Genomic DNA, 25,555 nt, shown 5'->3' on the forward strand with positions numbered 1-25,555 from the left:
TCTATACATATCTTTATTTAATACTTCAGTCGGCATAAAGACTCAGAAGATTCATGCCGCGTACAAATGAGCGGAATTTCCAACAGAAAGAGTCCGATGGGAGCTTTTCATTGTATATTCCGACCGTGTGTATGCCCCATCTGACTTTTTCCGTCAAAAAATTCAGACAGACTTAGATAGAGAACATTTTCTATATTTTTCCGACGGAACAAATTATTATCGGAAAAAAAATGCTCGTCTGTATGCTGTTCCAACGCACCAAAAACAACGCATGCTCTGAAGCAAGTACGAGACGGAAGCTATTGGCTACTGGCTATTGAACTTCCGTTTTCTAGTCCCGTCGTACCTCACCGCGTTCTGGATGGCCGGAATTTGGTGTGACCGTGTGTATGCAAGACAGCTTGAGCGGAATTCCGTTGGAACTCCGTCAGAAAAACCTTCAGAGTTTATTCCAACGGCAAAACTGGTCGTGTTTACAGGGCATTAGTGTAGATTATGTATGGCCAAAAGCTTTGGAGATACAGTGCCTTGAAAAAGTATTCATACCCCTTGAAATGTTCCACATTTTGTCATGTTACAACCAAAACCGTAAATGTATTTTATCTGATAGACCAACACAAAGTGGCACAAAATTGTGAAGTGGAAGGAAAATGATTTTCAACATTTTTTACAAATAAATATGTAAAAAATGTGGCGTGCATTTGTATACAGCCCCCCTGAGTCAATACTTTGTAGAACTACCTTTCATTGCAATTACAGCTGCAAGTCTTTTTGAGTATGTCTCTACCAGCTGTGCACATCTAGAGAGTGAAATTTTTGCCCATTCGTCTTTGCAAAATAGCTCAAGCTCTGTCAGATTGGATGGAAAGCGTCTGTAAACAGCAATTTTCAAGTCTTGCCTCAGATTCTCAATTGGATTTAGGTCTGGACTTTGACTCGGACATTCCAACACATGAATATGCTTTGATCTAAACCATTCCATTGTAGCTCTGGCTGTATGTTTAGGGTTGTCCTGCTGGAAGGTGAACCTCTGCCCCAGTCTCAAGTCTTTTGCAGACTCTAACAGGTTTTCTTCTAAGATTGACCTGAATTTGGCTCCATCCATCTGCCCATTAACTCTGACCAGCTTCCCTGTCCCTGCTGAAGACAAGCATCCCTACAACATGATGCTGCCACCACCATGTTTCACAGTGGGGATGGTATGCTCAGGGTGATTCCTTGGCCTTCATGATGCTGTTTGTTCACTAAGGTTCTCTAACAAACCTCTGAGGGCTTCACAGAACAGCTGTATTTATACTGAGATTAAATTACACACAGGTGCACCCTATTTACGAATTAGGTGACTTCTGAAGGCAATTGGTTTCACTAGATTTTAGTTAAGGGTATCAGAGTAAAAGGGGGCCAAATACAAATGCACGCCAAACTTTTCAGATATTTATTTGTAAAAAAAAAATTGAAAACCATTTATCATTTTCCTTCCAGTTCACAATTATGTGCCACTTTGTGTTGGTCTATCACAAAAAAAATCCCAATAAAATACATTTAAGTTTTTGGTTGAAAAAATGTGGAAAATTTTAAGGGGTATGAATACTTTTTCAAGGCACTGTAGTAATGAAGGGTTAAAACCCTTGCCAGTTTTTTTTTTTTTCAGTTTATGTACCATTGGGGTACATCGGCGAGCATCGTGACTGCTGGCCACGCACATCGGCTCTGACGGCATATGCACCCCCCTAGGGCTCTTAAAGCGGCCGATGTACCATGATGGCGATTCGCCCAGGGGAGCCAACCTGCCGCAGTATAACTGGTTCTTAAGTGGTTAATGGCTGTATGTTGAGTTATTTTGAGGGGACATCAAATTTGCACTGTTATACAAGCTGTACACTCACTACTTTACATTGACGCAAAGTTTTATTTCTTCAGTGTTGTCACATGAAAGGATATAATAAAATAGTTACAAAAATGTGAGGTGTGTACTCACACTTGTGAGATACTGTTGCAAAAAAAAAAAAATAACTGTTGATTTTTGCCAGAAACCTTGTGAGCTGATAAGCTTTAATATAGGAGAGCAAAGGAAGTTAATATCTTGCCAACTATGTAAAGCTTAAGTAGCACCCTTGTTTTAAAAGGGCTACTGGTAAATATACAGTTGTGCTCATAGATGGCAAGATGAATGCAGTATGCTATCAAAAAATACTAGAGGAACATTTGCATTCATCAGCCAGGAAGCTGCACATGGGACGTTCTTGGACATTCCAACATGACAATGATCCAAAACACAAGGCCAAGTTGACCTGTCATTGGCTAAAGCATAATAAAGTGAAGGTTCTGGAGTGGCCATCTCAGTCTCCTGACCTCAATATCATTGAGCCACTCTGGAGACATATCAAACGTGCAGTTCAGGCAAGACAGCCCAAGAATTTACAGGAACTGGAGGCTTTTTGCCAAGAGGAATAGGCAGCTTTACCATCTGAGAAGATAAAGAACCTCATCCACAAAAGACTTCAAGCTGTCATTGATGTTAAAGGGGGCAATACAAGGTATTAGGAACTGGTGTATGTAAACTTTTGATCAGGGTCATTTGGATAGTTTCTGTTGTGATTTATAATTTAAAAAGAGTAAACACAGCTGATTGATAATAAATGGCTTCAGCCAAACAAACTAACCACGAGTGAAAGAAAAGTTTTTGTGTTATCATTCATATTCTTTGAAAAATGGCCAAGAAATCATAAATTCTGCCAGGGTATGTAAACTTATGAGCACAACTGTAGCTGTGCTAGGTGGTAACTAACCTGGCTGATTTATAGTGTTTGTGATCGTTTGGGTTTTCTCCTAAGCCTGGTTTAACTGGTTCCTCCCTTATGTCAGTAGGTGGCACTGTTGCCTTTGGCATTCGTATGATGAGCTGCAGTGAGACTGAGTTATGAACATGCATATCTCAGTAGGAGTTTCAGGCCACTGAGCATGCTGGGAGAGAGTATATATTTCAAGGAAGCCAGGTGATTGCGGTCCTCCCACACAGACCTTGTGCTCGAGGCTCTGCCAGGGAGAGCCTGTCTGCTGCCTGGTGGCATGGGAGAGGCTCTGCTAGAGAGAGAGCTTCTTGTTGCGTGGTGACATGCGGAGAAGGATGGAGTTCTGAGATGAAATACCAGAGATTACTCATGAGTCGGGGACTGTGAAGAGGCTGGGAAAGCATCAAGGGGAACTCATCCAAGGTAACCCTGCATGGTTTTGTGAGTATTTTGGTTGCTATAGGAGACAGTTGTTGCTATGTAGGCAGTGTTAATTTTGGCAGCAAATTTCAATTTAGTTTTAGTCTTAGGACTAAAATGGCATTTTAGTTTTAGTCCCATTTTAGTCTTCTGCAGTTGTTTTAGTTTTAGTCGAATTTAGTCGACTAAATCTCCAGTACATTTTAGTCAACTAAAATGCCCTACGTTTTAGTCGACTAAAATCTCCAGTACATTTTAGTCGTCTCAAAACCTAATGGGTGTAATTCAATTGTAATGCATTAGTTAACATTTCTCTACAATTTCCAAACTCATTATATACTGCTGGAGTGAAAAATCTATTATGTTATTTATTATGGTATTGAGGTATGAACATGCACTACAGACCAGTGTTAATTTTGAAGTCAAATTTCTATTTAGTTTTAGTCTTTTGACTAAAATGGCATTTTGGTTTTAGTCCCATTTTAGTCTTTTGACTAAAATGCCATCTCAGTTGTTTTACTCGACTAAAATAATATTCATTTTGTCGACTAAAATGTTTTAGTCGACTAAATTAACACTGTATGTAGGTACAGAACTATGGGTGCAGGTCTAAGGCCCTTGTTCTCTATTGCTGTCTACCTTATTTGTTTTCGGAGGCTGCTGATTTGTCTGCCTACTGTCCTAGAGTGTCCTGTGCCCTAACCCTCTCCTTTTTCTGTTGTGTGCAATAAACTCACTAACTGGCGCCCGTCTTTTCTGCAAATGTACACACCCACCATGCCTAAGAACTAGCACCCTGAGGTGAAATGTCAGCCCTGACTGATGCCAGGGCTCAGGGAGGTGCTACACATTAATGCTAGTGGGATGGGCTCTCATTCATGTGACTGCTGTGAGAGCTAAATACAACAGTCATATTATACAGAAGCCGCACTGCCTCCCAGGCATTAAAGCTGACTAGTTTTGCTACATCTGTTAGCTAATTACATACAATACCTGTTAATTCAGCCAGAAATCTTGTGAGCTGATAACTGCTTCTGCCTGTGCAACGGAGGGGGGGGTTCTGTGTTCTTTGTAATAATAAATTAAATTGACAGGGCTGACACCAAGTGCTTATGAATCCGGAACTGTGTTGTCATTTCAAAAAAAGTTGGTAGGGGCACACATTATTTCTGGCACTTCAGCAGTTATTTGTATTTACTTTCAGCATGTGTAACTGACTAACACATGGGGAACTGTGCATCTAATGATGAGATGTGCTTCCTTTTTTTTTGGCATAGTATTGACACAAGTATTTAAATGCATAAATACACTGTGTATTACCTCTGTACTGCTCCGTTCATTCCTTGTTTCTGTCCCATTGTGATCTTCAAGTTGTTCCAGAGCCTGTACTTCCATAATGTCCATGTTGGGGTGAGGGTTTGGCTTTTCATTCTCCCATTTAGCAAAACCCTTGTTCTTTGCTGACTTGCCATAGAATTTAGTTTTCATCTTAGGAAATGTATGAGGACCAGTATCACTCCAGCCAGAATCAGACCACACAGGATCTGTTTGCGTTGCCTGGCTGGTTGTTGAACGTTGTAATCGCACCGAGATCTTCCTAGAAGAGCCAGTGACTAGAGTTATTGCTCGTCCGTCTAGCTCGTGATTATCTCTTCCAGGAGAAGGAAAGTCAAAAACATCATCTTGTGCTACAAAAAACAGAAGTATATTACTTTCAATATATCACTTATTTTAATATTAGGAATCTTGTTGCCTGTTGGAAAACTAGCACAAAGTAAAACCTTTTAACTTTTATTATTCTTGACCAGCAATGTTAACCTGTGCTGATAAAAATACAGAGGCTACCATTGATCTAAAGCCCAGTTTGGGCAGGTAATTTAAAAGTGGATACTCAGGCGGGAGCTGAAAATCTCCCTGCGGCCTGAACTGGTCATGGATACAGTGACACTCTTCTAGGTTGAATGATCTACACATTTACAGGAGAAATGTTCTTCACGGCACTGTTCTCTGCATTATTCAAGATCCACCCACTACAAAAGGATGAAGAGCACCTGTAATGTCATCTGAACCAGCCTTTAGGTACATATAACGTTTTTTTTTTCTTCAAAAGGTGCCAGAGGTGATCTAAAGGGGGTATTTTCTGAGTACAGAACAAGTATTCAGATCGTGATTTGTGGTAGTACCATTGAATGTGTAAAGATTAACGGGATGTACACGCAACTAGCCAATTAATTGTACTACATCCATACATTGCAAACATTAACCACTTCAGCCCCGGAAGATTTGGCAGCTCAATGACTAGGCCATTTTTTGCGATATGTCACTGCGTCGCTTTTACTGACAGTTGCGCGACGCTGTACCCAAACAAAATTGACGTCCTTTTTTCCCCCACGAATAGAGCTTTCTTTTGGTGGTAGTTTATCACCTCTGCAGTTTTTATTTTTTGCGCTTTAAACAAAAGAAGAGCAACAATTTTGAAAAAAAAAAAAAAAAAAAACTATCTTTTACTTTTTGCTATAATAAATATCCCAAATGTTTTTATCAAAACAAATTTTTTTCCTGAGTTTAGGCCGATATGTATTCTACATATTTTTGGTAAAAAAAAAATCACAATAAGCGTATATTGATTGGTTTGCGCAAAAAATAGGGGATAGATTTATGGCATTTTTATTTATTTTTTTACTAGTAATGGTGGCGATCTGCGATTTTTATCGGGGCTGCAATATTATGGCGGACACATTGGACACTTGACAAATTTTTGAGACCATTGACAATTATACAACGATCAGTACTATAAAAATACACTGATTACTGTATAAATGTCACTGGCAGGGAAGGGGTTAACACTAGGGGGCGATGAAGGGGGTTAACTGTTTCCCTAGGTGTGTTCTAACTGTAGGGGGATGGGATACATAGTATGAACACACGATCTGTCTCCTCTCCCCTGAAAGAACCATGATCTGTGTGTTTAGACACACACAGATCCCAGTTCATGCTCTGTCACAAGCGATCGTGGGAGCCCGGCAGTCATTCGCATTGGCTCCGGGCACACGCTGCGGACCAAAAGGCGAAGCGGCGTAAGGTAACATTGTTTCGCCCAGCCGTGCCATTCTGCCGCAGTAAAACTGCGGCGGCTGCATAGTAGCCCATTATGCTTTACCTTTACCCGCCAGGTTTTACTTCCTCTTTAAAGTGTCATTAAACCCATTGTAGCAACTTCATATGTAAAATCAGGATATCTAACATCAGAAGAAATATTCATTAGCACTCATTAAAAAAAAGTTCCCACATACAGTTTTTTAATGCCATATAAAGTGATCTCGTAACATAAACTTGTTTCTCCCTATAACAATATGAGGCTAGTGCAGGGGTAGGCAACCTTTTGAGCACAGTGTGCCGAAAAATGTTTTCAAAGAAATTGAGCGTTCTGATTTTATAACAAAAAATGTCAACTTCACAATCTCAATCACTAAAAGGATTTTTTTATAAAGTAAGAGTTGTAAACTACTTTAGTAGTGAGAAATTAACATCCTGCACTCTCATGCCTCAGATCAGCCCCCTGAAAATCTGTTTCACCACTGTACCCCCCTGCTCATCTGCCCCACCACTGTACTACCCTGCTCATCTGCTCCACCACTGTAACCCCTTTCTCATCTGCCCCACCAATGTACCCCCTTTCTCATCTGCCCCACCACTGTAACCCCCCTGCACATCTGCCCCACCACTGTACCACCCTGCTCATCTGCCCCACCACTGTAACCTCCTGCTCATCTGCCCTACCAATGTTCCCCCTTTCTCATATGCCCCACCACTGTACCTCCATGCACATCTGCTCCACCACTGAACCATCTTTTCATCTGTCCTAACACTGAACTTATCTGCTCATCTGCCCCACCACTGTAACCCCCTTTCACATCTGTTCCCCCTGCTCTTCTGCCTCACCACTGTAACCCCCTGCTCATGTGTTCCACTGATGAACCTCCTTTCTCCTTTGCACATCTGCCCCACCTCTGTATCCCCTGCTCCTCAGCCCCACCGCTGTAACCCCCTGCTCATCTGTCCCACCATTGTATCCTCCTGCTCATCTTCCCCATCAGTGTACCCCCCTGCTTTTCTGTTCCAGCGCTGAACCCCCTTCTCATCCCTCCCACCACTGTACCTCCTGCACATCTGCCCCACCACTGTACCTCCTTGCTCTTTTGTCCCACCACTGTAACCCCCCTGCTCATCTGCCCCATCAATGTACCTCCCTGCACATCTGCTCCACCACCATATCCCCATGCTCTTTGCTCTTCTGTCTCACTACTGAATCACCTTCTCATCTCACTACTGAACTCATCTGTCGCATCACTGTAACCCGCTTTCTCATCTGCCCCATCAATGTACCTCCTGCACATCTGTCTCAACTCTATACCCACATGCTCTTCTGCCCCACCTCTGTTCCCCCTGCCTCACCACTGTAACCCCCTGCCCATCTGCCCCACCAATACACCTCCTTTCACATCTGCCCCACTGCTCTACCCCCCTGCTTTTCTGGCCCAACACTGAACCCCCCTGCTCATCTGGCCCAACACTGAACCCCCCTGCTCATCTGGCCCAACACTGTACCCCCCTGCTCATCTGGCCCAACACTGTACCACCTGTTCACCTGGCCCATCACCATACCCACCTGCTCTTCTGTCCCACTGCTGAACCCCCTTCTCATCTCTTCCACCACTGTACCTCCCTGCACATCTGCCCCGCTGCTGTACCCTCCTGCTCTTCTGTTCCACCTCTGAACCCCTCCTGCTCATTTCCCCCACTGCTGTACCCTTCTGCTCCACTGCTGTACCCTCTTCTCATCAGTGATATGCAGAGTGGTGAAAAGGAAGCAGAGATTAGATACATCTACCTGTCCTGGCACACCCATCCTGCTGATCCACCTCTCACATCCAGCCCACATGATGTCACATACAAGCATCTGAAATGGATGTGCAATGATGAGGTCAGTCGTATTTTCTGAAAGCAGTGGGCCTGTGTGCAGGATCATGAGTTGGGGCTCCCCCGCAGCTGAGAAAAAGTGCGGCACTCTGTGCTGCAGCAAAAGATGGGTGTGATTTTCATTGCACTGAATACTGGCTGTGGCTTAAAGGGAAACAGAGTGCAGGGGTTCAGTAGTAAGTGACACAAAGGTTCAGGAATAAATTCAACAAAGTTCCCAGAAGCTCAACAGTTATTCTACAAACTGTCACCTGATTGGGGTTTTCTCAATCACTGTGAAATCCCTCCTTCCTGAGATTGGTAGTGGCAACCAAGCGAGTCATCTTCCTCCAGATGGTGGACGGGGCTAGCAAGACTGTGATTGGCTTTAGCAGTGGCCAAGACAGTCCTCCTTCACCTGAAAACAGGGACTGCCCCTCCTAGCAGAACTGCACCCAATGTCTTCCCCATCACAAAATCTGACGATCGCAGCTACAGCAAAGTTAGAGAAACAATGTTTCCCATCTTTTACCATGTGTGGGGGCACAGTGCCTCCCCCCCAGTGCAGGTGTGGTGTGGGGAATTGTGAAATTGGAATGCATTAGTGTCTCACTGACACTTCCCTGTGCTGCTCTGCTGATGGGGAGGCAGTCAAGTGCCGGCAAAAGAGGCTTCCAGTGCCGGGGGTTGCCTACCCCTGGACTAGTGGGTGAGTTGGAGAGCTGACATGGTTTAATACCTGCTTTATATGCTAAGATGTTTCTACCATTATAATGACTTTTCTTAAAGTGGAACTAAGGTTCACAAATATTCACCCACCCTCGCCATCATCTTCTCCTTTGTTTCTTTCAGATGGTGGGTCTTTGGCTGTCGTAAAGCAGATATTACATAACTCCCACACATGTGCATGGGAGTTCATTCATTCCAGTACAAAGGTGTGCCAAGAATGTGCGCTGCCTACTATTGTATTGCAGATATGGCAACCTGGAAGCATTCTGTACACATTTGGTGTATGGAATGCCTCTAAAAATATAATTTCCTGCTTGTGTGATTGGCTCACTGATTTTCCCAGAGGATTGCACTAAGATACAGGTCAGATTTTAGGTACACCCTGCAACTGCAATGCATGTTTTGATGAGATACTTCCTGGGGGTTATTCATTTTAAAGGGATGCAGACACTGCAGCTGTCCTCATTAGATCGCAGAATGTGCATCAGCTGAATAATAATGAACCAGACCTTCCCATTTAGAAACAGAATGCAATCAGTCTGAAACAAGGCGCTATTTCTTCATAGCAACAAAAGTTAGGAATCTGCTCAAATTTACATTGATCACCCAGAGGAGTTTTTTTTGTTTTCCTCTGCAACAAACAGTGGAGTTACTTATTAAAATGTAACTTCAGACAATTTTTTCAGCTTTAGAAAAAGTTGGAGAGTGTTAAAATGTGCCTTTTTTTATTTTTTCTATGAACTCCTGTGAGATTTTCCTTAAGCTGTTGTCCCTGTGATACCCAAACAAGAAAAAGGCATATGATGGTCCCCAGGATAGATAGGCACAGACATTTAAAAAAAGCACCTACTATTCTCCTCTCTACTAAAACGGTGATTATTGTTTTTGTCTGTGTCCCTGTAGATATATGAACTCAAATTTTAATAAAATAAAAATAAACTGACTGTGCTATCCAAAATATATGTTTTGGCTGGAGTTATACAGTTTCAAAAGCACAGAACGGGCACTAACATGGTAAAATAAATATACATTTATCTATTGTGAGTGCAATTATAGAATACTTTGAATAAAAGTAATGATGGGCATATATGTCCAGTGACCAGCAGCATGTAATTCTTTTGGCTAGAGGAAGAAATATCAGCAACCTGTGGGCAATGTGCAAACAGGCTGACAAAGGGGAAAAGTTCCCCAAAACACATCCTGACAAACACTATTGTGAAGTTTTTCTCTATGCCATTCTGACTTATGTACGGTGAGTGCAATTATCTTATAATGCAAATAAAATTATACTTATTTCACTATGATGGTGTGCCACAATGTACATTATATACCATATCATACAAATCCAAATGTTCCCAATACTGTACAAGTTATACCACTAGTCATGGGATAGACGTCATAAATTGTTAGGAACTTTGAATAACACCCTGTATAGATATATTTATAAACATACAAACACTGTATAAACATACACTGATCACTCATAACAATATGACTACCCACCTAATATTGAGTATTGCCCCCTTTTGCTAAAACAGCCCTGACCCATTGAGGCATGGACACCAAAGTAACATCCACATGAATGGCAGGACGCAAGGTTTCCCAGCAGAACATTGCCCAAAGCATCATACTGCCTCTGCCAGCTTGCCTTCTTATAGCGCATCTTGGTGCCATCTCTTCCCCAGGTAAGCGATGCACACGCACCTGGCCATCCACATGATGTAAAAGAAATAGTGATTAATCAGACCAGGCCACCTTCTTCCATTGCTCCGTAGTCCAGTTCTGATGTTCATGTGACCATTGTAGAAGCTTTTGGCTGTGGACATGGGTTACCATGGGCTTAACAGCCCCATACACAACAAAATGCGATGCCCATTTTTTTTTTCTGCATTCACATCAACTTCATGGACAACATGTTCACTTGCTGCCTAATATATCCCACCAATTTTTAGATGTCATTGTAATGAGATATTTCGTTTACCTGTCAGTGCTCATAATGTTATGGCTGATCGGTGTATACTGTATATAGTATATATATCCCACATCTGGGGGATACAGATCAGGAATTGTGCTGAAAGGTTTCCAACAAATTCCCCCTGGTGCACTGCTGCAATCTCATTCTTCCAGTTATAGTGTAGCTTAACCCAAGAACAACAATTTTATATATTTCAACTTACCAATCCTTAGGCGTGAAGGCTGCATTGGTTTTCTTTTTTTTTTCTTTTTTGTTCACCTGGTGATTCTGCCTGTAACACCTGTCCTAAGGTTGCAATGCTCAATAACTCTAGCAGATATGAAGGAACAGGAATGTTACCCTATCCTCTCCTGATTTGGGCTACAAACACCTCCCCCCTCCTCCATAACATAGGTTTTGATAGGAGGTCTGTTTGCAAACTTGGCCACTGGCCTGGGAGGGGGTTACTGTTAGTTTCACAGGATTACCATCAGTGAGTTATTTAACCACATATTTAATGTTTCATACAATACCTGGAGCCAGAGATGGACTGCTTGGAAGGGACCCATGGCTACTTCCAATAGATGTTCCTCTAGAGAGTTTTCTGCAGGCCAGTACAAGGAGGTCCTTGCATTGTTTATGACAATTAGCACCACAGTCTGAAAGAGAAATAAAGCTTTTACAAGTTTTTAGAGAATATGTTGATGTTTTACAAATGGGTATTTCATTTACCATTAGTCACTGAAGTGAGGTTAAATCTTGGTCATGGACATTATTAAATTAGAATTTTAGGCTTTTACAAACTATGCTTAAAAATGCTCCTTTCCCCACCTGTACTGTTTAACATGCATAAAAAAAAAAAAATTAAATACTTACCTATTCTCAGCCCTCTCCAGTCCAGTCATGTAATCTCCCCAGTATCAGCCTGCGCTGGATAAAGGGGAGATGGGAAGAACTCGACAACAGCTGGAAATGCCTGAGCAATGATGTCAGCCATAGGATTACTATGGCATGTCTGGTCTAACCCTTCCCAGCTCCAAACAGATCTAAAATAAGTTTTGGCTCAAGAATTAGATAAATTATACAGTGAGAAGTTTATGAAGCATCCCTACTTTGTACCTTGTAAGTACAGGTATAGTTGCCATGTTAAAAGTGCTATGTGAGTGGATGCGCTGCTCCCATCTGTGCTCTCTATATTACCTGTGTATGTGCTATCTTAATAGCCTAATTTGGTTCACCATCCACCTAACAGGTTATATCTCATTTATACAATAATCATATGTTTGTATAATTCATCACATGTGAACAACAACTTAATCCAAATACTTTAAATCATATAAAAAGTCCAGTGACATATGTCACATAATGATAGACTCTTCTTCATATGTGTTGCAAATCATCCGTTATAATTGCCGTGGGCGGCGTGCTCTTGTGTGTGGTATCAGATTAAAGTGACTTAGTGCTTCACCACCACCTGTGAGATTTGCCACTCACCAGATTAATCTTTAAAACTGCACCTTTGGTTCATTAACAGGGATAACCACTCCACTCAAAGGAAACTTTCTCCAATATCTATACCAGGTCCTCAATGTTCCTCATGCAAACGGATAAAAAACCATCATCGCGCAATAACGTTTAAAACCTTTATTCCATACATAAAAAACACTTTGCACTCACATTTCCAAGTGCCATTAGGCCGGCACCGAGCTTTTCCCGCAGTTAAGGACGGGTGGGCACTGCAGCCCGGTTCGTCTGGTGTGTGCTAGATGGTCTCCGTTGCCGCTTACGTTCCCCCCTGTTTGCGTTCGCGTCCTCTCCAAACCCCGTTCGTTCCCGGTCACGTGGGTACGGTAATCTCCCAGCAGCCTCTACGCGTTTCGCAATCAAATTTGCGTCATCAGGAAGCTCCTGATGACGCAAATTTGATTGCGAAACGCGTAGAGGCTGCTGGGAGATTACCGTACCCACGTGACCGGGAACGAACGGGGTTTGGAGAGGACGCGAACGCAAACAGGGGGGAACGTAAGCGGCAACGGAGACCATCTAGCACACACCAGACGAACCGGGCTGCAGTGCCCACCCGTCCTTAACTGCGGGAAAAGCTCGGTGCCGGCCTAATGGCACTTGGAAATGTGAGTGCAAAGTGTTTTTTATGTATGGAATAAAGGTTTTAAACGTTATTGCGCGATGATGGTTTTTTATCCGTTTGCATGAGGAACATTGAGGACCTGGTATAGATATTGGAGAAAGTTTCCTTTGAGTGGAGTGGTTATCCCTGTTAATGAACCAAAGGTGCAGTTTTAAAGATTAATCTGGTGAGTGGCAAATCTCACAGGTGGTGGTGAAGCACTAAGTCACTTTAATCTGATACCACACACAAGAGCACGCCGCCCACGGCAATTATAACGGATGATTTGCAACACATATGAAGAAGAGTCTATCATTATGTGACATATGTCACTGGACTTTTTATATGATTTAAAGTATTTGGATTAAGTTGTTGTTCACATGTGATGAATTATACAAACATATGATTATTGTATAAATGAGATATAACCTGTTAGGTGGATGGTGAACCAAATTAGGCTATTAAGATAGCACATACACAGGTAATATAGAGAGCACAGATGGGAGCAGCGCATCCACTCACATAGCACTTTTAATTTAATTTTTCTCTGAAAAACATTTTTTGGATGCAGCAGCTATAAATACCACTTACACTATTTTTGATAGGATAGGTTTTGCGCCAGTGACACATATATTTTCACAATAGTTGCCATGTTGCAAAATTCCCAAAATATACTATTATGCTGAGTGCCCCCATAGCAAGTGGCTTTCTATGGGGACACTCATGCGTGCTCACTCTCAAGCTGGCTTTGCGTGTCCATAAGACACACACATTGTAGCTCAGCCCACTGGCTGTGATTGACAACAGCGGGAGCCAATGGCTCCTGCAGTTGTGACTGAGCAAATGAGGAAGGAGAGAGCACCTGCTCTCGTGCACATTACTGGATTGAGATCAGGCTCAGTTACATACAGGTGATACTCGAAAATTAGAATATTGTGCAAAAGTTCATTTATTTCACTAATGCAACTTAAAAGGTGAAACTAATATATGAGATAGACTCATTACATGCAAAGCAAGATAGTTCAAGCCGTGATTTGTCATAATTGTGATAATTATGGCTTACAGCTCATGAAAACCCCAAATCCACAATCTCAGAAAATTAGAAAATTACATGCAATCAATAAAACAAGAATTGAACATAGAACAATATCGGACCTCTGAAAAGTATAAGCATGCATATGTACTCAGTACTTGGTTTGGGCCCCTTTTGCAGCAATTACTGCCTCAATGCGGCGTAGCATGGAAGCTATCAGCCTGTGGCACTGCTGAGGTGTTATGGAAAACCAGGATGCTTCAATAGCGGCCTTCAACTCTTCTGCATTGTTCAGTCTCATGTCTCATCTTTCTCTTGGGAATGCCCCATAGATTCTCTATGGGGTTCAGGTCAGGCAAGTTTGCTGGCCAATCAAGCACAGTAATCCCATGGTCATTGGACCAGGTTTTGGTGCTTTTGGCAGTCTGGGCAGGTGCCAAGTCCTGCTGGAAAATGAAGTCGGCATCACCATTGAGCTCGTCTGCAGAAGGAAGCATGAAGTACACCAAAATCTCCTGGTAGACGGCTGCATTGACCCTCGACTTAATGAAGCACAGTGGACCAACACCAGCAGATGACATGGCTCCCCAAATCAACACAGACAGTGGAAATTTCATACTGGACTTCAAGCATCTTGCAGTGTGTGCCTCTCCAATCTTCCTCCATACTCTGGGTCCTTGGTTTCCAAATGAGATGCAAAATTTGCTCTCATCAGAAAAAAGAGGACTTTGGACCACTGAGCAACAGACCCGGTCTGTTTTTCTTTAGCCCAGGTAAGACGCTTCTGAAGTTTGTTGTTCAGGAATGGCTTGACAAGAGGAATACAACATTTGAAGCCCATGTCCGGGATCCGTCTGTGTGTGGTAGCTCTTGATACACTGACTCCAGCCTCAATCCACTCCTTGTGAAAGTCCCCAACACTTTTGAATGGCCTTTTCCTGACAATCCTCTCCAGGCTGTGGTCATCCCTGCTACTTGTGCACCTTTTTCTTACACACTTTTCCCTTCCACATAACTTTCTATTAATGTGCTTTGATACAGCACTTTGGGAACATCCAACTTCTCTTGCAATTACCTTTTTGAGGCTTTCCCTCCTTATGGAGGGTGTCAATGATGGTTTTCTGCACAACTGTCAGGTCATCAGCCTTTCCCATGATTGTGATTCCTACTGAACCAGACTGAGAGACCATTTAAAGGCTCAGGTACCCTTTGCAGGTGTTATGGCTTAATTAGCTGATTAGAGTGGGACAATTTGAGCCTAGAATATTGCACCTTTTCACAATATTCTAATTTTCTGAGATTGTGGATTTGGGGTTTTCATGAGCTGTAAACCATAATCACATTTATGACAAATCACGGCTTGAACTATCTTGCTTTGCATGTAATGAGTCGATGTCATATATTAGTTTCACCTGTTAAGTTGCATTAGTGAAATAAATTAACTTTTGCACGATATTCTCATTTTTCGAGTATCACCTGTATATAGGAGGCAGGGGGAAGAATTACACTGAAGGTTTTTTACCTTCATGCAAGAAGGTAAAACAAAAACCTCAGTCCTCAGAACGACTTTAAATACATGTACACAACATACTTGGAGTACAAAGGATGTTTCCATGGTCAAATTATTTGTTAAATAACCACAACCTTACCTCATTTATTACATTCAATCTGTTTTTGCTTTCTTCGTTTACTTTAAATCATTGTACAAGCTAGGTAATTTAATGCACAATGTAGCATAACTAAAGGCAGCACACTATGAGAACAAGTATACACCAGTGAGTCGATGTGGTAATGTCAGCTGCTTCAATACTGAAGTTTATTCTTCAAATACTATAAGAACTATGTCTTTCCCTGCCATGGTGCATAAAATGCAACACAGTTCCATCCATCTGTCCAGCAGTGTTTTGCTCAAGCCAGCAGTATCCCCCCATATACTCAGAGACCCCACCTTTAATTAGGCACCAGCAGCCCCTAAGTCAGGTGCAAAAAACAATGGTGTTAATTTACTAAAGGCTAAAATAGACTTTTCGCTTTGCAAGGGTATTTTCCCCAGGGCTTGGCGAATGTAGTAATATTTTACTTTGCAAAGAATACTCAATCACGTGCAATGAAAAATAAAAACAACATTTTCACTTGATTAGATGTATACGATTGGATGATGAAAGTCAGCAGAGCGTCACCACATTCATGAAGCTTTGGAGAAAATTCTCTCGCAAAGTGATCTTTCCTATTTGCTTTTATTGACTCCCCTCTTATTCTCAATAATGCACACAGATAGAAATGTACCTTTGCACTTGTATCCTTGCTTGATGATACCCCACAGCTGAAATGAAGGACAGCTCAATTAGTCAATGCAGCAACAGAAACAAGAAGGAAGACCATGTCATACAGATGTAAGAAGAAATTGTATGCTAATATAAGCAGGATACACCAACACCCTTCCTGTCATCAACATCTTTCGCGTGTGTGGATTTTCACTGAAGTCTTTCCAGACTTCTCACTAATAAAAAGTTCTAACAGTCTTAGCAAACTAAGGGCATATCTTCAAATACTAAATAATGTAAGTATCTGAGCACAGTGAGAATAACTGAAGACATGTTTCCCTACTGACACAGCATTAATCAGTCCTTTTATACTCTGATGTATTTTAAATATTAAAGTAAATATATCACTGTATTATTAAAGTGCAATATGACTATAAACATTAAATAGCATAAATACAAATAAAGTGCAACTATACAGTGCACCTATAATAAATTGTATTATACAAAGCAAAATATTTCGTTTTAGTGCGATCCCATGAGACAAAAGCAAGATGAAAGCAAAGTCGCATAAAAAAACACACAAAGATGCAAACAATATGCAAATATAAAGTGCAACACTATGTTTGGACACAAAAAGATTCTAAGCATGAGAACATATGTAAATAAAGATATTTAGTTTTAGTGCAATCCTATGCGACAAATGCAAGATGAAAACAAAGTCGCATAAAAAATGCACAAAAGTGCAAACAATATGCAAATTGTAAAGTGCTACACTAAGTTTGAGCACAAAAGACTCTGTGCATGAGAACATAAGTGAAGAAAATCTAACACAATAATGAATGTGTAATATAACCATAATCTTAAGTAACATAAATTCAAATAAAGTGCAACTATACAGTGCAAATGTGATAGATTGTATTATATACAACAAAAATATTTAATTTAGTGCAGTCCCATGCGACAATGCAGAATGAAAACAAAGTTGCACAAAAGTGCAAAACAATATGCATGAAAAAAGTTTGTTCATAGATTGCTGAAATCCAATATGTGACTTCACAGTGCAGCATATAACGTAGATTGAGTGCTCATCACTGTGTTTCCCGTCACCTCATTAAGATAAAAGGCTTACCAGAAAGCCTGCGACCTCGCTTATGCAGGGGGGTCAAACAGTGCTTTTAATGAAATCCAAGATTTGCCAATGGAAGACTTCAGCATTCCTCTCCAGAAAGATCCATGGACATCCACTCGAATCCCAATGATGTGAACAGCAGAATAATATAAAAAAGATAAAAAGACTCCAATAGTATAGAATGTCTTAAGACACTTTTTTAAAAGACAGGAGTTGCAGTACAAAAACTCCAAGGCAAATATATAAAAATTGTGGTAATAGTCCTTGCAAGGAAAAATGGACATACAGGTCCGTTTAAAATCCAATCGCGCATGTGCAGAACGTGTGTGCGTAGTGTCCCGACGATCATTTCATCAAATATGGCATCAGGGGTATATCTTTTTTATATTATCTTACTGTTCGCATCATTGGGATTAAAGTGGGTGTCCATGGATCTTTCTGGAGAGGAATGCTGAAGTCTTCCATTGGCGAATCTTGGATTCCATTAAAAACGATGTTTGACCCCCCTGCATAAGCAAGGTCGCAGGCTTTCTGGTAAGCCTTTTATCTTAATGAGGTCACGGGAAACACAGTGATGAGCACTCAATCCATGTTATATGCTGCACTGTGAAGTCACATATTGGATTTCAGCAATCTATGAACAAACTTTTTTCATCCATATTGTTTTGCACTTTCGTGTGCTTTTTTTATGCAAATTTGTTTTCATTCCACATTGTCGCATGTGCCTGCACTAAATTAAATATTTTTGTTGTATATAACACATTCTATCACATTTGCACTGTATAGTTGCACTTTATTTGAATTCAGGGTTGATTTCCTTCAAGATTGACTGATTTAATCTTCTTGCTGTCCAAGGGATTTTCAAGAGTCTTCTCCAATACCATAGTTCAAAAGCATCGATTCTTCGCCGTTCAGTCTTTCTTATGGTACAACTTTCACAGCTATAGGTTACTACTGGGAACACCATAGCTTTGACTATATGGCACTTTGTCGGCAGGGTGATCTCTGCTTTTTATAATGTTGTCTAGGTTTGCCATTGCTTTCCTCACCAAGAAGCAAATGTCTCTTAATTTCATTCAATTCATTAATTCATTTCAATGCTATAAAGCAGAAGTAGACAATTTCTGGAACTCCCTTGCTTTCTCCATGATCCAGTGAATTTTGCAAATTTAATTCCTCTGCCTCTTCGAAATCCAGCTTGCGCTTGTGGTAGCTCTCGGTTCACATGCTGCTGAAGCCTAGCTTGTAGAACTTTCAGCATAACCTTGCTAGCGTGTGAGAGGAGTGGGATCAAACAGTAGTTTGAACATTCTTTGGTGCTTCCCTCCTTTGGTATCGGAATGTAAATGGACTTCTTCCAGTCCTGTGGTCATTGTGGAGTTTTCCAAAAGTGTTGGCATATTGAGTGCAACACTTTAACAGCATCATCTTCTAGGATTTTAAATAACTCAGCTGGAATACCATCACTTCCGCTAGCTTTGTTATTAGCAATTAGGGATGAGCTTCGTGTTCTCGAACATCGCCTGTTCGACCGTTCGTCGAATAGCGAACGATATGGGCCGTTCGCGCCAAATTCGTGTGGCGCGTCACGGCCCATAATTCACTGCAGCATCGCAGTGCATTGCTGGCTGATGATTGGCCAAGCCCGCATGCTTGGCCAGTCACAGCGCCGTCTTAACAGAGAGCTGTAATTGGCCAAAGCTAAGGAGGAGTATTTAGTACACGCCCCACACTATATAAGGCCGCCTGCACAGCGGCCCTGTGTAGTTGTGTGTTCCGGCATTGAGATAGATAGATAGAGAGACAGTGTTAGATAGATTAGGCAGGACAGTCCAGTGAGTTAGCTGCACTTACAGTGTATTGTGTATATATATGCACCCCAGGTGTTGTATATATTAGCTAGATCCGTTCCTGTTATCTTCCTACTGACAGGCAGGCTTGTCTTGTTACAGTATTTACAGCTACCTGAAAAAAATTGCTGGTATTTTTTTGATCCTATTAGTACCACAGTCAAGCAGCTAGACTATTTACAGTTAGTGTAGTGCATCCTCCTCACAGTGTTCAGTTAAAGCTACAAGTTAGTTTAGTGTGACCTCTGCACAGTGTTCAACTAAACCTACAAGTTAGTGTAGTGCGTCCTCTGAACAGTGTTCAGCTAAAACTACAAGTTAGTGTAGTGCGACCTCTACACAGTGTTCAGCTAAAGCTACAAGTTAGTGTAGTGCGTCCTCCTCACAGTGTTCAGCTAAAGCTACAAGTTAGTGTAGTGCGTCCTCTGAACAGTGTTCAGCTAAAACTACAAGTTAGTGTAGTGCAACCTCTGCACAGTGTTCAGCTAAAGCTACAAGTTAGTGTAGTGCGTCCTCTGAACAGTGTTCAGCTAAAACTACAAGTTAGTATAGTGCGACCTCTGAACAGTGTTCAGCTAAAGCTACAAGTTAGTGTAGTGCGTCCTCTGAACAGTGTTCAGCTAAAACTACAAGTTCGTGTAGTGTGTCCTCCTCACAGTGTTCAGCTAAAACTACAAGTTAGTGTAGTGCAACCTCTGCACAGTGTTCAGCTAAAGCTACAAGTTATGCCGCGTACACACGAGCGGACTTTCTATCCTACTTGGTCCGGCACACTTTCCGACGGACTTTGTCCGCCAGGTGTGCCGGACTTTAAAACGGACGGACTTGCCCACACACGCCGGGACTTTCCGGCGGGCTAAGTCCGCCCGTCTTTCCGACGGACTTTCGCCGGAGTTCCGGCGGACTTTCAGAATGAACGGACTTGCCCACACACGGACAAATCCGTTCATTTTGAACGTGACTCAGGTGCGACGGGACTAGAAAAGGATGTCAATCTTGCCGCTTTTATCGGCGAGATTGACACCTTACTAGCCCCGTCGCGGGGCATACCAGGCCCTTAGGTCTGGTATGGATTATAAAGGGGAACCCCGCTACGCCGAAAAAACGGCGTGGGGTCCCCCTAAAATCCATACCAGACCCCGATCCGAGCACGCAGCCTGGCCGGTCAGGAAAGGGGGTGGGGACGAGCGAGCGCCCCCCCCCCTCCTGAACCGTACCAGGCCGCATGCCCTCAACATGGGGGTGGGTGCTTTGGGGGAGGGGGGCGCCCTGCGCCCCCCCCCCAAAGCACCTTGTCCCCATGTTGATGAGGACAAGGGCCTCTTCCCGACAACCCTGGCCGTTGGTTGTCGGGGTCTGCGGGCGGGGGCTTATCGGAATCTGGGAGCCCCCTTTAATAAGGGGGCCCCCAGATCCCGGCCCCCCCACCCTATGTAAATGAGTATGGGGTACATGGTACCCCTACCCATTTACCTAGGAAAAAAGTGTAAGTAATAAAACAACTACACAGGTTTTTAAAATATTTTATTAAACAGCTCCGGGGGGGGGGGATCTTCCTCCGGCTTCGGGGGTCTTCTTCCGGCTTCGGGGGTCCCTCCGCTTCATCTTCTCCCGGCGTCCGGTTGGTTCTTCTCCGCTCTCTTCTCCCGGTGTTCCAGTTCTTCGGCCGGCTCCTCTGCTGTCTTCAAGTAGCTCTCTTGCCAGCAGAGGTCCGGACTTCTGGGCTTCTGGGCTTCTGGGCTTCTGGGATTCTCTTCCCCAGATGTTGACACGACGCTCTCTCCTGCTGGACTGCTCTCCGAGGGCTGCGTTGTGACTTATATAGGTGGAGACCCCGCCCCCTTTTGATGTCACAGTCCCTGGGCATGCTGGGACTGTGACGTTTTAGGGGGCGTGGTCACTGGGTGATGTTGACCACGCCCCCTAAAACGTCACAGTCCCAGCATGCCCAGGGACTGTGACATCAAAAGGGGGCGGGGTCTCCGCCTATATAAGTCACAACGCAGCCCTCGGAGAGCAGTCCAGCCGGAGAGAGCGTCGTGTCAACATCTGGAGAAGAGAAGAGAAGAAGCCCAGAAGCCCAGAAGTCCGGACCTCTGCTGGCAAGAGAGCTACCTGAAGACAGCAGAGGAGCCGGCCGAAGAACTGGAACACCGGGAGAAGAACCAACCGGACGCCGGGAGAAGATGAAGCGGAGGGACCCCCGAAGCCGGAAGAAGACCCCCGAAGCCGGAGGAAGATCCCCCCCCCGGAGCTGTTTAATAAAATATTTTAAAAACCTGTGTAGTGTGTTTTATTACTTACACTTTTTTCCTAGGTAAATGGGTAGGGGTACCATGTACCCCATACTCATTTACATAGGGTGGGGGGCCGGGATCTGGGGGCCCCCTTATTAAAGGGGGCTCCCAGATTCCGATAAGCCCCCGCCCGCAGACCCCGACAACCAACGGCCAGGGTTGTCGGGAAGAGGCCCTTGTCCTCATCAACATGGGGACAAGGTGCTTTGGGGGGGGGGGCGCAGGGCGCCCCCCTCCCCCAAAGCACCCACCCCCATGTTGAGGGCATGCGGCCTGGTACGGTTCAGGAGGGGGGGGGCGCTCGCTCGTCCCCACCCCCTTTCCTGACCGGCCAGGCTGCGTGCTCGGATCGGGGTCTGGTATGGATTTTAGGGGGGACCCCACGCCGTTTTTTTCGGCGTAGGGGCTTCCCTTTATAATCCATACCAGACCTAAGGGCCTGGTATGCCCCGCGCTCGCCGCAATAGGAAAATGTGTTTTTCCTATTGCAGCGAGCGTGAGATGCAATACCCTGCCCTCGTGTTGTATCTGGTCCGTCGGACCAGCCTACACACGAGCGGGCTTTCCGTCGGACCAGCACACACACGAGCGGACTTTCCGCCCGAAACTGAGTCCGGCGGAAAGATTTAGAACTTTCTTCAAATCTAGGTCCGGCGGGCTTTTGGGAAAAAGTCCGCCGGAAAAGTCCGCCGGTGCCTACACACGGGCGGATTGTCCGGCACACTCTGGTCCGCCGGACCAAGTATGCCGGAAAGTCCGACCGTGTGTACGCGGCATTAGTGTAACCACCAGGTCACTACCGCAGGCTGCTATATAAGCTACAAGTTAGTTTTTTGCGAGCTCTGCACAGTGTTCAGCTAAAGCTACCTGTAGAAGGTTGGTGGTGTTTTCCTGATCCTATCACTACCGCAGGCTGCTATATAAGCTACAAGTTAGTTCTTTGCGAGCTCTGCACAGTGTTCAGCTAAAGCTACCTGTAGAAGGTTGGTGGTGTTTTCCTGATCCTATCACTACCGCAGGCTGCTATATAAGCTACAAGTTAGTTTTTTGCGAGCTCTGCACAGTGTTCACCTAAAGCCACCTGTAGAAGGTTGGTGGTGTTTTCCTGATCCTATCACTACCGCAGGCAGCTAAATAAGCTACAAGTTAGTTTTTTGCGAGCTCTGCACAGTGTTCAGCTAAAGCTACCTGTAGAAGGTTGGTGGTGTTTTCCTGGACCTATCACTACCGCAGGCAGCTAAATAAGCTACAAGTTTGTTTTTTGCGAGCTCTGCACAGTGTTCACCTAAAGCTACCTGTAGAAGGTTGGTGGTGTTTTCCTGATCCTATCACTACCGCAGGCAGCTAAATAAGCTACAAGTTAGTTTTTTGCGAGCTCTGCACAGTGTTCAGCTAAAGCTACCTGTAGAAGGTTGGTGGTGTTCTCATACTACAGGCAGGCAGTTGATTTTGCTAGCTGCAGTATCAGTATATATATATATATATATATATATATATATATATATATATATATATATATCCCAGCTTAGTGCAGCTACAGGCCATTAGTATGTCTGGAAGGCCAACAAGGAGAGGCAGACAGTCACAAGCCAATAAAAGAGGGAAAGCAGGCTCTGTGTCTAGAGGCAACAGTGCTGGTCGTGGAGACAGTGCATCCTCATCAGCACGTGGCCATGGGACACGCTTGGCCTTTTTTTCGGCAGCTGGCTGCGTTGAGCCGCAACATGCGGAAGACTTGGTCGAGTGGATGACCAAGCCGTCCTCATCCTCTCTCACTCATGCTCAGGGTACTTTGTGTGGCAAAGCAGCTGCCAACGCGGCCTCTTCCCTCGGCTCAATGGCATCAGTGACTCCTTCCCTAACCCCACCATGTCCTCGAACTGTTTGACCACAGTGTTGGGTACATGCTCCAGGAGGATGCCCAGCGTTTAGAAGGCTCTGATGATGATACTGAGCTAGATGAAGGCAGTAACGTGAGCACGGACAGAGGGGGTGCCCAAGAAGGACAGCAATCTGGCAGTCATGCTCCCCCTGCTGCAGCATACTGCCAGGTTTGCTCCAGTGATGAGGAGGGAGGGGATGATGAGGTCACTGACTCAACGTGGGTGCCTGATAGGAGAGAGGAGGAGGCACATCACAAACGAGGCAGGATGCCCTCCAGGGGCCAGCTTAAGGGCAGCACACTGACTGCATCACACCCCAAAGCTATGCATGTGCAGGGCGCTGCTGTCTCTGCGCATTATTCCAAAAGTTCTTTGGTGTGGGCCTTTTTTGAGACAAGTGCATCAGATCGCACCGCTGCTATTTGCAACATATGTCTCAAGCGTATCTCGCGTGGCCAAAACATCTCCTGCTTGGGCACCACATGCTTGACCAGACATATGTTGACCTGCCATGCAGTTCGTTGGCAAGCGTATCTAAAAGACCCACACCAAAGAACAAAGAGGTCCTCTCCTTGCTCCTCATCAGATGAGATCTCCAACCCCACTATACCTTCAGTCCTCTCTGAGACCTGCACTGAGAGGAATGAAGGTGTAGAATTAGGTGTGTCACAGCCAAGTACTTGTGGGCAATCTGCTTTCGGTACACCGACGTCAGATTGTACCAGGCAAATTTCCCTGCCCCAGCTGCTGCACCGCCGAAAGAAGTTCGCTCCCAGCCATCCACATGCCCAGCGGTTGAATGTTAGCTTGGCAAAATTGCTAGCACTTCAACTGCTGCCTTTTGAGTTGGTAGACTGTGCCCCCTTCCGTGAGTTTGTGGAATGTGCAGTTCCTCAGTGGCAGGTACCCAAACGCCACTTTTTCTCATGGAAGGTGATTCCGGCTCTCTACCGGCATGTGGAAGGCAATGTCCATGCCTCGCTGGACAGGGTGGTCAGCGGTAAGGTGCATATTACCGCTGACTAATGGTCCAGCAGGCATGGACAGGGACGTTACCTAAGTTTCCCCGCGCATTGGGTGACTCTGCTGGCAGCTGGGAAGGATGTAGGACAAGGTGCAGTAGTGTTGGAGGTTGTTCCACCACCACACCTCCAAAATGCCACTACTAATGATTGTGACACACCTCTCTCCTCCACCCCCTCCTCTTCTTCTTCTTCCTCCATGGCCTCTTCCTGTGCTTTGTCCTCGGAACCAGCGGTGCTCTGTAGCCGTTCAAGGGGCTACGCAAGTATGCAGGCCCAAAGATGCCATGCGGTGCTTGAGCTGGTGTGCTTGGGGGGACAGGAGCCACACTGGGGCAGAGGTTCTGTCAGCTCTGCAGGGGCAGGTTCAGAGGTGGTTGATGCCACGCCAACTTAAGGCAGGAATGGTGGTTTGCGACAATGGCACCAACCTCCTCTCTGCCCTCCGACAGGGACAAATGACTCATTTGCCCTGTTTGGCTCACATCCTTAACTTGGTGGTGCAGCGGTTCTTGGGCAGGTACCCAGGCTTACAGGATGTCCTGAGGCAGGCCAGGAAAGTCTGTGTGCATTTCTGCCGGTCATATAATGCCAGTGCTCGGCTGGCAGACCTCCAAAAGGAGTTTAACCTGCCCAAGAACTGCCTAATCTGTGACATGCCCACCAGGTGGAACTCAATGTTGGCCATGCTGCAGCGGCTGCACACGCAGCAGAGGGCCATCAATGAGTATCTGTGCGACTATGGCACCAGGACAGGGTCAGGGGAGCTTGTTTTTTTTTCCCCACGCCAGTGGGCCATGATCAGGGATGCATGCACTGTCCTGTCATCATTTGAGGAGGCCACGAGGATGGTGAGCAGTGACAGTGCATGCATCAGTGACACTGTCCCCCTTGTCCACCTGTTGGAGCACACGCTGCGTGGAATAATGGACAGGGCACTTGAGGCAGAACAGAGGCAGGAAGAGGAGGACTTCCTTAGCTCTCAAGGCCCCCTTTATCTAGACAGTGTTCCTGCGTGCCCGCCGATCACACAGGAAGAGGAGGAGGAGGATTGTGTCAGTATGGAGGTGGAGCCTGGCACTCAGCAGCAGTCTT

The 25,555-nt window shown here is 44.4% G+C and overlaps 1 protein-coding gene across 3 annotated transcripts in view; it reads right to left on the reverse strand.

Moving 5' to 3' along the window:
• Positions 1–25,555, reverse strand: part of RASGRP3 (RAS guanyl releasing protein 3) — a 252,417-nt gene that overhangs the window by 2,741 nt on the left and 224,121 nt on the right. For all 3 annotated transcript variants that reach the window (XM_073627726.1, XM_073627725.1, XM_073627724.1), the window contains exons 14-16: positions 16,302–16,338; positions 11,388–11,513; positions 4,533–4,900 (exon numbers count right to left, since the gene is read on the reverse strand). In XM_073627726.1, the coding sequence (XP_073483827.1) occupies positions 4,533–4,900; positions 11,388–11,513; positions 16,302–16,338 (531 nt within the window). The remainder of the gene's footprint in view (positions 1–4,532; positions 4,901–11,387; positions 11,514–16,301; positions 16,339–25,555) is intronic.

Source organism: Aquarana catesbeiana, linkage group LG04, assembly GCF_042186555.1.
Source record: "Aquarana catesbeiana isolate 2022-GZ linkage group LG04, ASM4218655v1, whole genome shotgun sequence".
Classification (NCBI taxonomy): Eukaryota; Metazoa; Chordata; class Amphibia; order Anura; family Ranidae; genus Aquarana; species Aquarana catesbeiana.